Consider the following 17,084-nt stretch of genomic DNA (forward strand, 5'->3'; position numbering starts at 1 on the left):
TCTTTTATTTTGGCCCTCAACATTCTCAATTTTTTGTGAAACCACAATCTTTTCCATTTTTCACCCCTCAATTCCTCACTCCACCATTCTCTAACCTTCTTTACAAAAATCGGGTGCATCAACCACATGTTCTCAAATCTAAAAGGCCTAGGCCCACCATATAACCGTTCCTAGCGTAGCATAATAAGGCAGTGATCAGAGGTGACTCTAGGTGAGGCTTTTGTCACCCAACCCCTCCAAAGATTCTCCCACGCTGCATTAAAGAGAAAAGGGTCCAGCATTAAGCAGGTTGGGTTTTCTTGAAGGTTAGTCCAAGTAAAGATGGCTTGAAGTAATGGGAATTCCTTTAACTTACAAAGATTGACTAAGTTCATTGACTTCCTCATACTAGTTGTAATAGTCTGTTGGGAGTTATTTGATTCCTCCATAAACCTAATTACATTAAAATCCCCACCCAAGCACCAAGGGCCCTCCCATAATCCTTTAATTGCATAAAGCTCATTCCATAACTCATTTCTCTCTCTATAGTTGTTGGTCCCATACACATTTGTTAACACCCACACAAAGCCATCCTCCAGGTTCCTAAGTTTCAAAGAAATAGAGAAATTGCACATTAATTCCTCTAGAGCTTCCACCACATCTTCTTTCCAAAAGGTGACTAGTCCCCCTAAGGCACCCCAAGAGGGTGCATAAGTCCATCTCAGTCCTCTAATCTTCCAAACACTTCTTGCCCACCTTCTATCTAACTCTGGTAACATAGTTTCTTGAAGCATTACAATGCCAGGCTTTTCTCTTCTCAACAAATCCTTTATTAGCCTTCTTTTGCTAGCACTTCCAAGCCCCCCCACATTCTAACTAACTATTTTGATTGGCAACAGATACAGAAGACCCACTTCAGTCACTCTCCCCCACTACTTGGAACTCTTCCTTCTCTCCCCTCTCCCACTAAACTCAGTGTCCCCCTCAATATCCGAAATTAGGCGCTCCAGTTCTGATCTTTTTGTTTTTTTTCTTTCCCTTCATTGTCCTCAAGGACTCTTCACCTAATGCTATCTTCCCGCCCCCTTTCTCAAAGCAAGAATGAACCAAATTCTTTTTATTTGCATCCAAAGATTCCTCTTTCTGATTTGAAAAATGAGCCGATCTCGTCTTTCACCACCCCGTTCTCTTCCACTTCTAGGATTAGGTGGAACTTGGGTCTAAGAAGGGATTTGAGGGACTCAGACTTCGATAGTATTTCGAGCCTTATTGCACTTCTTGATAACGTTGTCTTACACCCCACTAGGGCGGATTCTAGAATTTGGACACCTACCCCCAATGGCATTTTCTCTTGTGCTTCGTTCTTCAAAGTCTTAAGTCAGTCCACGAGTCCTACCCTTCCCCCTTTCCCTGTTGATGAGGTTTGGTGCAGAGCTATACCCCCTAGGGTTGATAGTTTTTGTTGGGAAGCCTATCTGGAAAGAATCAACACTGGTGATCTACTCCAAAAGAAGAGACCCAATACTTGCTTGCCACCTCAGTGGTGTGTTCTGCGTAAAGCAGATGGGGAGACTGGTTGTCACCTACTGGTGTCTTTCCACTTCGCGAGGTCAATTTGGGATTGGGCTTTCTCCTTATTTGGATGCAGCTGGAATCCCCCATCAGACGTGCAGGGCCTTTTCTCCCCTTCCTTTTTCAGGTGGCAGATACAAAGGGGAAGGACAATGTAGAGAGGACTAAGGGCTGCAGTATGTTGGACACTGTGGGAAGAAAGAAACTCCAAGATATTCTCAAAAACTCAGAGAGGAGCAGTAGATCTGAGGACTATCATACATATTAGAGCGGTACAGTGGCTGAAATCTTTGGAACTATTCACAGATTACACTGTGGATGACATGTTGAGAAAGTGGGGTGAAATTGCAAATTGCATGCAGACCAAGTCAGTAATAAGTGTGGCTTGGACCCCCCCACTATCATACATATTAGAGCGGTACAGTGGCTGAAATCTTTGGAACTATTCACAGATTACACTGTGGATGACATGTTGAGGAAGTGGGGTGAAATTGCAAATTGCATGCAGACCAAGTCAGTAATAAGTGTGGCTTGGACCCCCCCACCTAGTGGATTCTTGAAATTAAACTTTGATGGGTGTAGTAGGGGAAACCCGGGACAATCGGGGATCGGGGGTGTTTTTAGGGATGAAAATGGGGTCATCTCTGCTATGTTCTCAGGCCCAATTGGAGTGGGTGACTCCCTTAGAGCTGAGATCTTTGCAGTTATGGAAGGAGTCCGGAAAGCTAAGGAATTGAACATCAAGAAACTCATAATTGAAGGGGATTTAGAGGTGGTGATAGGGTGGCTGACTAAAGATCAAAATAATTTATGGAAGTACAATAATGAGAGGAGGAAATTCAAGTGGCTGGTGCGGGAGATGGAAGTGAAGACATGTTGGATTAAAAGATCGGCTAATTCCCTAGCTGACGGTTTAGCTAAACAAGGGGCAGAAAGGGATTCTTTGTTTTGGGCTAAGCTGTAATGTTAGCGTCTTTTTCTCTTTTTTCTTTTTGTCCTTTCTTGAAGCTCTTTGTGACTCTTGGAAGATAAGTGTGTTTGTCTTCCACTTGTAAATTTTCTACTGATGAATTAATGAAAGTTTTATTGATCAAAAAAAAAAGATTCCTCTTTTTGTTTATAGTCCTTCAACAGTTGGAGACCTTCACCCCTTCCACTACTGGTTGTTCTTTCCAGTTGGGAAATCAAAACACCTGTTTCAAGCAAAGAACCCAAGTTAGTATCTAAAACCAAATGGACAGGCATAATTGGTTCCACATGAGCTGATGGGAAGAGGTTAGAAGGTGAAGTTCCAATGTTGTGAGTATGGACAGAATCCTTTCCCTATGTTTGAACAAATTGTGGAGGCATACCATGTTCAGCCAACTCTTAGTCAAACTTACGAGTAAAATCAGCCTATGATTGTTTATCCCTAGCTGGAGTCTCTGTGCAAAACTGTAAAGTGTGGTCCTGCCTCTCAATACCAATAGCCGTTTCTGATTGAACTCTACTGGGGGACTTGTTCGCAGGAAGAGAGGAACCTATGTGGCCGCCAAGTTTATTGGCCACATTTCTTCTTCCTTGTTGGCCAAGAAAGGGAATGAAAAAGCTTTCCATTTGAACAGGACTCGAAAAAGTCGCTCCCAATTGGCTTTCTCCCACAATCAACTTTGATTTGCTAATCCTATCACCAATGGAATCACACATCTCCTCTTCCAATAAGAGTTGTTTAGTACTTAAACTTCCCTCCTCGAGAGGATCCTTGGGAGCTTGCAACTCCACACTGCCGATGCTTGATGCATCATCGAATTCTGTCTCGTAGTCAGAATCCTCCTCTTCTGAACCTATCTGGTCTCGCATCCCTAGTTCATTATGTTGCAAGCATCTAGGGTTTCGTCTCTCTGGTGACATGCTAATAGACGTCTCCACTTGTACCCATTTCATCAAGCTGTTAACAAAGCAGCCACTAGAATCCATAGCAGCAACCTGCATCAAGGAAGACGAAGGTAGACTATTACCTTCATCTAGAAGAGGTCCTGCCCCCAGTCATGTGCAAGTTTAAAGGGGCACATGCTTATTTATTAAACTGTAATGGGCCAGACTTAAGAGGCCCACTACTGCCTTTTAACGATGGGAGAACATTAAGCCCAAATGAGGTTTTGGGTCCAACAGAACTCACATGACAGGTCATGTGAGATTTTAAGTGGGACTTCCCTTCCAAGACAAGTTCAGACAGCGGTTTGACCACAACTATTCTTGAGAGAGAGCCCTCAGTCGCACCTTGTTCTTCTCCTTTAAACAAAATTCAAATTAAAAGGGCCTGATAGTTTAGCACCTGAAACAACTACTTGAGCAAAAGAGGAGCCCTTCTTCAGACCTGAAACTTGTATCTCACGGCTTTGACTCTCCAGCCTGCCCACACCTTTTTGCATGTTCCCCTATTGCTTGTCTATTTTTGTGAAAAGCTCAAATGCTTTTTGGGTAACCAATTCTGAGTTGCCAGCTAATGCCCTGATCTCCACCAGCTCATCTTCTTCCTGGCGAGCTTCCTTCCACAGATTAGCTTCATTGGAGGAAGCCAGCCATGCTGGAATGAATAAATCTTCGACCCTAACCAACACTTTTCTTGGAATGTCCTTAGGCCTTACTCCACTCAGAAGGATGGCAGCTGATCAAAGATCATCCCAGAACTCCCCTGCCAACTGAGCTTCAAATAAGGCTGCAATAGAATCCACTACTTCATGGTTCCATAGATGGAATGCAGCCCAATCAGACGTACTATTACTCCATCCTCAATGGAGAAAGATTTTGAATTAGAAGTTGGTGTCCATTTGAATATTGTAAAAGACCTCAGACTGTCTTGAATATTTACAGCTGTGATTTCCATCTTGTTATCACAGAAATCAATTACCGTCTTGCAACTGTTAAAAGGGGTTAATACAAACAGCTTTTTCATATTGAACTTATGTATCAGTAGAGTTGCTATCTTCTTCCAATCTGTAACAGTTTTCTCTGCAACCAACACCCATTTACTGGCCCAGAGTTCCTTTTTGGCATTTACCACCACTGTTGGATTGCTGATATTCTGTGCCATAGTCACCATCTCCTACTCCATATTTGTATTACTAATCTCTATCTTGAAAGACTCCTCACCCTTCTCAGTCCTTCCAGGATTTTCCTCAACATTTGCTTCTTTGCAATCCAGAAAAACCTGAAAATCTGCAGTCAAATCCTTCAACCCTTTACTGTCTCTGCCTTCTGGAAAGCATACTACTTGTTTTCTGTTCTTTGCAAAAAATTCTGATAGGGCTATGAAGGAGCCCTTGGCATTCTTCCTACATTTGATCACATACCTTCTACCAGTCTCTGTAACCTTCTCTGTCCAGTTAAGTTGCTTGCCTTTTTTGAAGCTGCTTCAGAAATAAAATCTTTGACCCATTCTATTATGTCTAAACCTTCCAGAAAAACTGTCACCAGTTTAATCTCCCTTATCTTCAGGCCTGGTTTGCCTTTGATCTTTAGCTCTTCAAACAAAAAATCCTTTGCCGCCACCCTCAAGCTTTTTCTCCATTGAGAAGAACACACAAACTTCCCTTCCATAGCCTATTATTTTGATAAATGGACAAATGAAATAGCTTCAAAGCAGAAAAAAAAAGGTGTTAATTTCTAATAACATGTGAAACCAAAACTGCTTGATCAATTTGTAGCTAGACTGTTGGTGAGACCTCCATTCCTATACAAGTAGTTCCTGCCTTCTTTGGGAGGGTTTCCTACTAATGACACTGATAGATTCCTGCCCACCACAGGAGTTGCTTCAAGGGAGTTCCAACCTCCTGAAGAGAGAAGAGAAATTTGAGATGCAAACTTTAAATCTGACAATGCATTCGTTTCCAGGACCTTTTATACAGGGATAGTTCACGTCTCACATGCATGTTCTAACTACTTTTGCTGGTGACTTCTTTGCAAAGAAAAACTTAATGGGTGTCCCTGTCTGTGGTCTATGACTGGTGCTGGGATTTATGGCTGGATCCTAGCTTCCTTGGCTCATGAGTGGAGCCCCAAGTGTGCTGCTGAAGCTCCTGGGTCCTATCAATTCCTCTCCCTTTGAGATCAACCTTGCCCTCAAGCAGTGTTTTAAAAGTGCAAGGCGAATGCGCAAGGCGAGGCGCGTGCCTTTTTGAGGCAAGGCGCGCAATTAAAAAAAAAAGCTAAACATTCAAAAAAAAATAAAAAATTATAAAACATAATATTAATAAAAATATAAATTTAAGTTTTAAAATAAATGTTTTAAAAAACCTATTATCTAAAATTAAAATATATAAATATAATATGTAAAGCATATTCAAATGAGAATTTAAAAATGAAATCAAACATATAAAACATTTTAAAGCATATAAAACCCACAATCTCTTTTTTTTCTCAATTGCATCAAGTAGCTAATGTGACATATTACATTCCTAATTCTACGAGCCGCCTTTGTTCCACCCCCTCGAGGCAAGCCCAAACAAGTCCATGTTATGGTTTTAAATTCTTAGTTTTAATTGCTTTTAAGAAGATATTTTATTAGGATGAATGAATAGACAACATTACCAAAAGGCACATGCCTGGGCTAAGGCGCACCAGGCGTGCGCCTTTTGAATGGGCTGCGCCTAGGCCCTGAAAGAGGCGCCTACCCTAAAATGCGCCTCGCCTGTGCGTCTAGGTGCACCTGAGACACGCCTTTTAAATCACTGCCCTCAAGGTTGGTGTGAGGAAACTGTTGCTGAAGAGACATGTAGTTCTATAAGGTAGCATCTTTGACTGGGAGGTGTGTCCTGTTCCAACTTTAAAAAAGTAAGAATAGGTAAAGAAAAAGATAGAAGAAAGAAAGAGAAGAAGATAGGAAGAGAAAGAGAAGGGAACGATAAGAAATGAGGAAAGACTAGGAGAAATCAGTTCTCTTCTCCTTACTGTCGGCCCAGGTTGTATTTGCATTCTACTAAGGATGAAATGACTACAATACCCTTAGGAAAGTTACAGCAGATATAAGAGAGAAAGAATAACATGAAAAAGACAATACTGCCCCTATCAACTACTTTTAACAATTCTAGCACTCCCCCTCAAGTTGGAGCATATATATCATAAAGTTCCAGCTTGTTACAAATTTAGTCATCCTTGAGCGACTCACACTTTTAGTAAAAATATCAGCTACTTGGTCTTCATATTTAACATAGGGAGTAACAACCTCTCCACTTGTCACTTTCTAACGAAATAGCAATCTACTTCAATGTGTTTAATCCGTTCATGAAACACTAGATTAGAGGCAATATGTGTTGCAGTTTGGTTGTCACAAAACAATTTAATGGGTTGACAAATTGTGATATTCATCTCCCGAAGAAGATGCTTCAACCAGACTAACTCACAGGTAGCATGGGCCATTCAGCGTTTTAAAAGCACAGGGCGCAAAAAAGGCGCAAGGGCCATTTTGCGCCTGAGGCGCAAGGCACAAGGTGAGGCGCCTGCCTTTTTGAGGCAAGGCGCACAATTAAAAAAAAAATGCAAAAAATTCAAAAAAAAATCAAAAACTTATAAAACATAATATTAATAAAATTATTAACTTAAGTTTTAAAATAAATGTTTCAAAAAACCTATTATCTAAAATTAAAATACATAAATATAATATGTAAAGCATATTCAAATGAGAATTTAAAAATGAAATCAAACATATAAAACATTTTCAAGCATATAAAACCCACAATCTCATGTTTTTCTCAATTGCATCAAGTAGCTAATGTGATATATTACATTCCTAATTCTACGAGTCGCCTTTGTGCCACACCTAGGCGCACCAGGCGTAGGCGTTTTGAATGGGTTGTGCCTAGGACCTGGGCGAGGCGCCTACCCTAAAATGCGCCTCACTTGAGCGTCTAGGCGCACCTTTTAAATCACTGGGGCCATTGCCCTGTATTCAACTTCAACACTACTCCTAGCAACTACGTTCTACTTCTTGCTCTTCCAAATCACAAGATTTCTGCACAAAAAAGTACAATAACCTATAGTAGACTTCCCATCCATCGGAGACCCTACACAATCTGCATTTGAGTACCCTATCAGAGACATATCTCCCCCTTTCTCATACAAAAGCCCTGGACTAGGAGCACCCTTTAGATACTTCACCATTGTCATAACACCATCCCAATGAACAGTTGTTGGATTCTACATGAATTGACTGAGGACTCCAACACTAAAGGAGATGTCAGGCCTAGTGATGATAAGACAAATCAACTAGCCTACTAGTCTTCGATACCTTGTAGGGTCTTATAATGGCTTCCCCTGACTATCAGTCATCTTCACATTGGGATCCATGGGAGTTTCAACTAGCATGGATCCTAACAACCCAGTTTCATCTGACATATCTAAAACATACTTTATTTGGGACAAAGAGATTCCCCACTTCGATCGAACTACCTCAATTCCAATAAAGTACTTCAAGGTTCCTAGATCTTAAGTTTGAAAGTGTTGCTATAGGAACAATTTCAACTCATCAATTCCATGTGTATCATTACCAGTAAGAACAATATCATCAACATGCACTGCTAAAATGATCTTCCCAGATAACGAGCCTCTACTAAACATAGAGTGATCAACACTACATTGTTTCAAGCCAAAATCTTGCACCACACTACTAAAATGACCGAACCATGCTGTGGTGATTGCTTCAACCCATAGATAGCCTTCTTCAATTGACACACCTTTCTTGACTCCCCTTGAGCTACATACCCAGGAGGTTGCTCCATATATACCTCCTTTTGAAGATCACCATGGAGAAATGCATTTTTGACATTAAGCTAAAATAGGGGCCAACCAAAGTGGGCAGCTAAAGAAATGAGCAATCGTACAGAACCTATTTTAACCACAAGAGAGGTTTCTAAATAGTTCACACCGTAGGTCTAAGTATACCCCTTTGTAATAAGTCGAGCTTTGAATCACTCAATATTGCTATCTTGATAGTGTTTAACTATATATACACATCAACAACCAATGCCCTACTTCCCAAGTGGTAAGGAAGTGAGATCCCAAGTATTATTGGACTGAAGAGCATGAAATTGTTCATCCATCGCCTTCTTCCAGTTAGGAGATGAAAGGGCTTCTTGTCGAGAACACGGTAGAGAAACAAAGGATAGAAGGGAAATGAAACATTGATGTGAAGGAGACAAGTGAGCAAAGGAGACATACCGAGAAAGGGGGCGATCAGTGCAAGTACACTTACCTTTACGGAGGGCAATAGGAAGATCAAGATCTAAGGATGGTGGATCTTTCAACAACAAAGACTCTGGTGGCATGTCAGAAGCTAGAGTTGGATCAACTACTAGCAACAATTCTGGTTGTCTATCACTCTAGAATACACTATGTGAATGGATGGTCAAATAGGCTCCTCCATAGTAGGCAAGGGAATAAAGACATACCAGATTCAAAGGGAAGAGGAATAGAAGGAGAAGGTCCAGGTCCATAGAAATAGGGTAAATTCTCAAAGAAGGTAACATTTGGAGCAACAAAAGCTTTCCGTAAAACAAGATCATAGCATTTGTAACCATTTTGAGTACGAGAGTAACCAAGAAAAACACATCTCATATCTCTGGAGTCAAGTTTATCATGGCCTAGACCCAATTTGTGAATAAAACACACACAACCAAACACACGAGGAGGAAGAGAGATGGGGGAAGTGAAAGGAAACAAGATAGAGAAAGGTATACGGTTTATGACATTTGAATAGATTTTAGGAACTGACATTTGAATCAACAAGGCTTGAGCAATTTCAATCACATTGCGTTTTTTTTCTCTCAGCCACACCATTTTGTTGAGGAAAGTGTGAACATGAGGACTGATGTATAATACCATGAGAGTCAAAATAAGATTGAAAATTATTATGAAAGCATTCATTGGCATTATCGGAATAAAACACTTTAATGCATACACCAAACCGATTCCTTATCTCAGCATGAAAAGATAGAAAAATAGAGAACAATTCTGAACGATCCTTCATTAAGTAAATCCATGTTATTCTTGAATAGTCATCAAGAAATGTTACAAAATATCTAAATCCATTATAAGATGACACACAACTATACCCCAAACATCTAAGTGGACTAAAGCAAAAGGACTCAAGACTCTCTTATCATCCCTAGGAACAAGAAACACTCTATGGTGTTTACTCAACCGACATGATTCACAATCTAGCTAAGTTACAAACTCCAAGGTTGGGACTTGCTTTTTCAAAACACGCAAAAAATGATGACCAAGACAACAATGCCACTGATGTGGTGTAAAAGAGGAATGAAGAGCTTTCTAAGGACCAAGGTCATGCAAGTAGTACAGTCCTCCAACTTCACGACTACCACCAATCGCTTTTCATACTCCTCATGTGAGATAGAGACTGTGTCTTTATCCTTACCAACATTGGAAGTAGGAGCATCTTCAGTCACACTAAAACTCCCAAAATCACCTTCCACCATTGCTTAATTAGCCCAGGAAGACGGAGGGCCATAAAGATCATAACAAAAGTTGACTGTGTGGCCTCGTCCACAATGTGAGAACTCACGAGCTGAACCATGGCCACTACCACTACCCCTTTGCACCACCAAACTCTCTACTACCTCCTCGTGCACCTTTGGGCTCACGGCCAAAACCCCTCACATTTCCTTCACCTCTACTACACATATGTCTACCAAGAAAACCTCCTTGGGAAACCACCATGGTTGATCTCTTTGAAGGTGGGGGATGACCACTATGGTTTTGAGGCTCTCCTTATGCGAGAGAAAACCTCACAATGTTGGAAGATCACTACTCCCTAAGATTTGGGCCCGCACTAGTTCAAATTCAGACTTCAACCCATATAAAAATCTAGCTACATCTAGATGTTCTCGTTGTTCTTGTTGAGTCTTCAAATCAGTGGATAGGGGCTGATAAACATTGAACTCATTCCTTAAGCTTATTAGAGAAGCATAGTATTCTTCAACACTTTTATCCCCTTGTTGAAGAGAAAAATAGTCTTGATACAACTAGTAAATTCTTGTGACATTGTCTTGTCCAAAGTACACTTGCTTGGCATGGTCCCAAATCTCCTTGGCCGTGTCTAGAAACATAAGATTTACACTAATGTGATTCACCATACTATTCCAAAGTGATGTCATAATTTGGGAATTCTCTTGTACCCTTCTAATTCACTTTTCAATGTACCTTGCTTGATGTACTTCAACTTGCCACTTGCAATGAGAGATACCTCAACCGATTTGGCCCATGGGATATAATTAGTACCATTGAGTTTCACCGTAGTTAATTGAGAAGTCATGAAATGTGATTGCACGACTACTATAGGTTTGGTGCTACCATTTGATGAAGCCATGATTGAGAGGAGATCACTTATTGTGCATTTTCTTGTACCCTTCTGATTCACTTTTCAATGTACCCTCCTTGATGTACTTCAACTTGCCTCTTGCAATGAGAGATACCTCAACCAACTTGGCCCATGGGATGTAATTAGTACCATTGAGTTCCATCGTAGTTAATTGAGAAGTCATGAAATCTAATTGCACAACTACTATAGGTTTAGTGCTACCATTTGATGAAGCCATGAGTGAGAGGAGATCACGGATTTATCACCAAGGCAAACTGTCAAACAGCTGGTATGCAATTACTGTAACACCTTTTTCTTTAGGAAAAACACCAAGAATCATTAGCCCTCTACTTTAGAAACACTTGGGAAACATTGCATACTTATCACAAGGTGTCACCACAACACAAACCACTACAAAATCACCACACATTGAGTAGCACCTACCTCACAACTCGAAACATCACAAAGTTGCCCTCTTCAAAGTGCCAAATAGAGGGCTTTTAGAAAAACACCACCAACTCAACTCACACAACACTGCAACTTGAGGCGTTAAAGCCTCTTTTCCAAGTGGGCAACCAGCCTTCTTAAGTCATTTTCCTTTCCAACAAAGAATAGAGAATATTCTCTATTCCCAGGGCACAAAAAGTTGAGACATGAACAGTGTCGCGAACAGTACAGTCAACCTCAAGGCTCTGATACCATGTTCCTACTTTAATAAAGAAAAGGTGAAGAAAAGGATAGAAGAAAGAAAGAGAAGAACATAGGAAGAGAAAGGGAAGGGAAAGAGAAGAAAAACAGAAGAAAAAAGGGAAGACTAGAAGGAGAAATCAGTTCACTCCTTACTGTCGACCCAGGTTGTATTAGCATTCTACTAAGAATAACATGAAAAAGACAATACTGCCCCTGTCAATTACTTCTAACAATTCTAACATGTCCAAATGACAAAGGCTTCCTTGATGACCTTCTTTCCGGTCTTCAGTTCTTCACCCACTAAAAGTCAATGATTTTTAAGGGTTCGACTAATAGCTCTCCTTCAGTGAAAACTGAAGTTAGTATGTGCACACCACCTGGAGTTAGGCGCCTTTTGAAGAAAGAAGAAGAGATTTGAGAGGGAAACTTCTAATCTAACAATTCATTCGGTTCCAGGACCTTTTATATAGGGATAGCTCATGTCTTACATGCATGTTCTAACTACTTTTGCTGACATGGCTTCGTTGGTCCTAAGGGATGGCTCATGGACTTCAGCCCGAGTGTGTTGCCACTGAGGCTCCTAGGTCCAAATACCTTTTCCAAGCTTGCATTGCCCTGAAATTTCACTTTTTTTCCTTTTTCCTATATCACTTAAGTCAAACCTTTAACACCTTTTAATTAGTCCTCAGAATCCTGAAAATCACTGTGATAATTTAAATATTTAGAAGAATGAGAAGCAAATTCATTAAATGTAAAAAAACAAGCATTCAAGTCTTAAAAATATGGGGAGAAAGTTAGTTTAGTAATTCAAATTAAAGAGAGAAATAAAACCATGAAGTGCAATCATGAATGGAAATTTATAATACGAAGTGCTAATGTAAAGTTGGTGAGTGTAATAAAAAAATACGGAGATAGTAGGAAACCATGAAGTGCATAGATGTTTTAGGAAATAATTACAAAATAGAATAGGATACTCCAAACTCGTTAAAATTACCATAAGAAAAAATTTATAACAATCAAGAACTACTACATTAAATAGTGATTAACATAAATCAAATTCCTAGTAGTAGAGATTTTAAACGTATACAAGCCAAAGTCCAATATTGTTACATTAAAAGAAAATTAATACAGTGATATATTAAGCTCAAGAGAGAGGGGGCAATACCAGATGAGCCTACAATATTACTCAAGTTTATTATCCTAATCATGGGCAGTAGAAACCAGTTCAACTTCATTGGAAAATTGCAAAAATTATTTTTGATAATTAACAGAGTATTGTATATTTGTATTAAGAACCTTGAAAAAAATCACTGCAACAGCAAGGACATTATAGCATCAGCCAATTGAGTCCTTGCTGTTGAGTCCCATGACCTGGCATGGCATTCCCCCAAAATTCTGTGATAATTTGTCATGTCAATCACATATATCTTCCTTAACTAATGAAGTAATATAGCAAAAATAAGCATTATCTTATCAAATATTAAAATCACAGTTTATAAGTTTATATATACACATAGCCATTATGTCTTTATGTACAAATACGTTGAAATGAAAATATCTGGACATAAATAGATGCATGTGTGCATATACATGTATATATTTGTACTAATACGTGTAAAGATACAGGCTGCTGGAAGATTTAATTATTCTTGTAGTTACATGCTTAACCTAAATAAGGATCTTACTTACTTTAAAATGTTTATATTAGCATCGCATACAACACGGCCTTACATAAATAGATGCATGTGTGCATATACATGTATATATTTGTACTAATACGTGTAAAGATACAGGCTGCTGGAAGATTTAATTATTCTTGTAGTTACATGCTTAACCTAAATAAAGATCTTACTTACTTTAAAATGTTTATATTAGCATCGCATACAACACTTGGAGGCCTTACATGTCTAGATTCAAACATTCTCCAATAACTAGGTTTTGGCTTCTTGTCAGAGATTTAATTTTGCACTTTCACAGCTAAGTATCTAAATCTCTTAAAAATAGTTCAACATATCTGAAAACTGTGGGCTTAAAGATTTTTCTTTTATCAATGGTTAGAATACTAAAACATGCAAACAATGATGATAAGTATTCTCATGATGTCAAAAATACTTGATGCCTGATAGAGGGAAAAAATAATTGATACCAACAATTCATCAAATCATATCATGGTTTTTATTTGTATAATGATACTGTAGATATTTAAACAGGACTTTCACAGTATGAACACCAAGAACAAAACAATACCTGATCACCACGACGTGGATCAACACTCAATTTTACATGTGCTTCAATAGTTTCAACAAAATTCCGCTTGGCACTAGCCTGCACAATAGCTAGAAATGAAATGAAAAACGTAACAAAGACTGATCTTTGCAAAGTTAAATAGTAAAGAAATGACTAGATCAACAAGGGAGAAAAAGTGATTGCCAAAAAAAATGTGAAAAACTTCCAAATAATAAGCCCATTTATTCATCTAGATGACCATATGTGGTTAATTTAACACCATCAAAATCTGAACAAGATATTTCAAAATTCCAAATTGATGAACAGTAAGATTTTTTTGTGATGAATAACAAAGTGATTAATTGGTAAAGCATGGCAACCGGTAGGGTTGATCTGATGCTCATTAAACTGGATCCCTAGATATGCAGAAGAAAGGGCTGATACAGTAGAAAGCAGTGATGTCAATGGAGAAGAACTAGTTTCCGAAATGCCTAGGCCAGGGTGGAAGTGTAAAAAAGTCCTTGAAATTTGATGGTCCTTTATAGGTCAGTCTTCGACTTTCAGACTGTATACCAGACCCTCCACTTCAAACAGTATGAAATGTTCAGGAACCTTTTTATTTTACAATAGTAATAACCTGATTACTGTTATTGATTGATAAAGAAAACATGACAAGCAGTGGTAGAGTTAATCTGTTTTGGCAGCCAGAGATACTGTTCAGCTATGCCGGTAGATGCAACTGACGAGGATTCCTAGCAGCTTCAGTCTAGCATCATAATCTAAACTCCTGTTACAGTGAAACTTGGGTTCGTGTGAATTGTTCTTCTGATTTAAAAAAGTGCCCTCCTGGTGGGCAATCTACAGAACTATGATACAGTTCTTCAGTTTCTCTACACAGGGATGTGTCTGGCTCCCAAAATTCAAGCAGATAAATATCAATAAATGCGACTTTTTTTGTTTTCCTAAATAAAGCATTCGATAAAGAGAGGTTCCATGGTTGAACTTGGCTTACTGATAAGGAAGTGAGGATAAGGGCAGCCCAGTGGAAGGCTCCCACCAATATGGGGTCTGGGGAGGGACAGATGTACTCAGCCTTACCCCTGCACATACAGGGAGGCTGTTTTCAAGATTTGAACCTTGATCACCCAGGTCACAATGGAGCAACCCAACAGTTCCATCCGTTGCACCAAGCCCCACCCTCTAATAAGGACAAAGTATTAGTGCATCACATGAAGTAGATGAACATGCAAAACAAGAATGGAGCATTCCATGTTCAGTACATAATAGCTGTAGTTCGTATCTGTTAACAGCCTCAATTATGTTTTCTGTTGAAATATTGAGAGTGTAGTATAACTGGTAAAATTGCCCTAAAGTCCTGGGCTGAAGACTTAAATCTATCAATGAAAGAATAAAAGAAGCTCGCCCTGTCAAGTAAAAGTAAGGTCATTTCCCAATGCTGGTCCCAACTTGAACCCACTTTCTAATGCTTATTATCCCAATATTTTACCATAATCTATAATACTACATAATGGACCGTCAAACTGATTAGTAATCATTTGCAATTCTCTTAGTAAGTGTATCACCTTATTATCTTACAATGTTAATATATTTCCAAAAATCATTACCAAATGCAACATGAACCTTTCTAGTAACTGTTGATGGTAAAGTCCATCCTGTACACAACTAATTGCTCTGAATCATAATATATAATAATTTTTGCGTTCTCTTTAATGCCTTATGCAGCGAGTCAGAAACATCTAATGGCAAATCAGAAATGCATGAGGCAATTCACATTTCCAATAAACTGAATGCAAAAGGAGAATACTTAACAACACAGATACAACGAAGCATAAAAGGGTAGTAAAAATTCACGTTACTAGAAACAGGGAAGTAGAGAAAATTTCAGTGTGTTCAGATTGAAACTAACCAGCTACTTCCATAAATACTGTTCAAATAAGAAAAAAAAATGTCTTCAAATGGGTTTCAAGCTTGAAACTAACCTGAATTGAAGCTACTGCTGGTTTAATATATAAAGATAAGAATTTTAGTGAGAGAGAAGCTTATACAGACCTTGACTTCCCTAATTGCCTCCTGCAAATCAAGAACAACCTTCTGCTTCTTTTTCTCTACCTTGATTAGTGTCGGAAAAGGGACCTTCTCCTCTTCTACCCTAAAAAACCGTCGTAATCGAACATCGGCTTCTATCCTCTTCCTCTCTTGCTCCAACTCCTCACTCTCCTTCTTATCCTCTTCCTTCGTTATTTCTTCCTTTGGCGCTTCTTCGCTGGAAACAGTCACCCGGTCCTCGGGAAGAGGCGCAACTCGCGATGGATAAGATACCGGTGATATGGATGGAATATCCTTTACGTATCGAATGTCTTCACGCGTCCAATTCCGGGGCTCCAAAGTTGTCGTCCCCTGTTCAGAGACGTTCTCTGGTGACCGGAACGCAACTCTTCCCGTCTCTCTCTGTCTTCGAGGAAATGGCGCTTGAGGTTGTTGGGGAAGTTCTTCCGCGGTTGAAGATGGATCCTTAGGTTTCACAGCGTAAGAAACTGCTTTAATGGTTGCAGATTGAGTAGGACTTTTGACATTTTCATCGGTTCTGGTGTCCGACGGTGATTCAGATGAAGAAGACGAGCAAAACGACCTATGATATCCTAGAAATGAGGATCTATAAGTGGAGGTAGAACGGTAGAAGATTGAGGGTTTATATGACAGTAAAGGAAATATACTAGATCCCAAATCATCAGCGTGACAAGGCTGTAGAGATGAAGAAAACCGGAAGAGTAGAGAGATTTGAGACGGAGGAAATCTGTTACAATGGCGGCGAGCTTGGGAGAGGAGTAGTTCGAAGGCCGCCATGGCTACAGAACTCCAAGAGCAAGAATTATGAAAGTATGCAGGGTTTTAGAGTCAATTTTGGAGGATTTTGCAAACGGCCCTTCAATCAGTGGACCTTTTAAGAAATATTTAAATGAATAGGATTCGATAGTCATACTTACAGGTTTTACGGCCTTTTGTGTTATTTCTCATATGAATTGCGAGTCCTAGCGCCAGGGCTGTCAACTAGTCGGGTCTGGGTCGGGTATAATCAGAACCGAACCCGATAATAAATCTGAACCGAACCAGATTCTATAGAGTATCTAATTTTAGGCCTAAAACAGAACTGATTTATTCTCGAGAAATCTACCAAAAATAGTATACATTTAATATATATACTAGCGAAGGGGCCCTGCGTTACAGGGGCTCACTCATAATCAGG

The 17,084-nt window shown here is 39.5% G+C and overlaps 1 protein-coding gene across 1 annotated transcript in view; it reads right to left on the reverse strand.

The window, feature by feature from the left end:
* Positions 1-16,716, reverse strand: part of LOC104606403 (Ribosomal protein L1p/L10e family) — a 28,977-nt gene extending 12,261 nt beyond the window's left edge. The window contains exons 1-2 of the mRNA XM_010271570.3: positions 15,890-16,716; positions 13,841-13,918 (exon numbers count right to left, since the gene is read on the reverse strand). Coding sequence (XP_010269872.1) covers positions 13,841-13,918; positions 15,890-16,684 — 873 coding nt within the window. The 5' untranslated portion in view covers positions 16,685-16,716. The remainder of the gene's footprint in view (positions 1-13,840; positions 13,919-15,889) is intronic.
* Positions 16,717-17,084: the final 368 nt, after the last annotated feature.

This window comes from Nelumbo nucifera, chromosome 6 (genome assembly GCF_055504915.1).
Source record: "Nelumbo nucifera cultivar China Antique chromosome 6, China Antique-T2T, whole genome shotgun sequence".
Taxonomy (NCBI): Eukaryota; Viridiplantae; Streptophyta; class Magnoliopsida; order Proteales; family Nelumbonaceae; genus Nelumbo; species Nelumbo nucifera.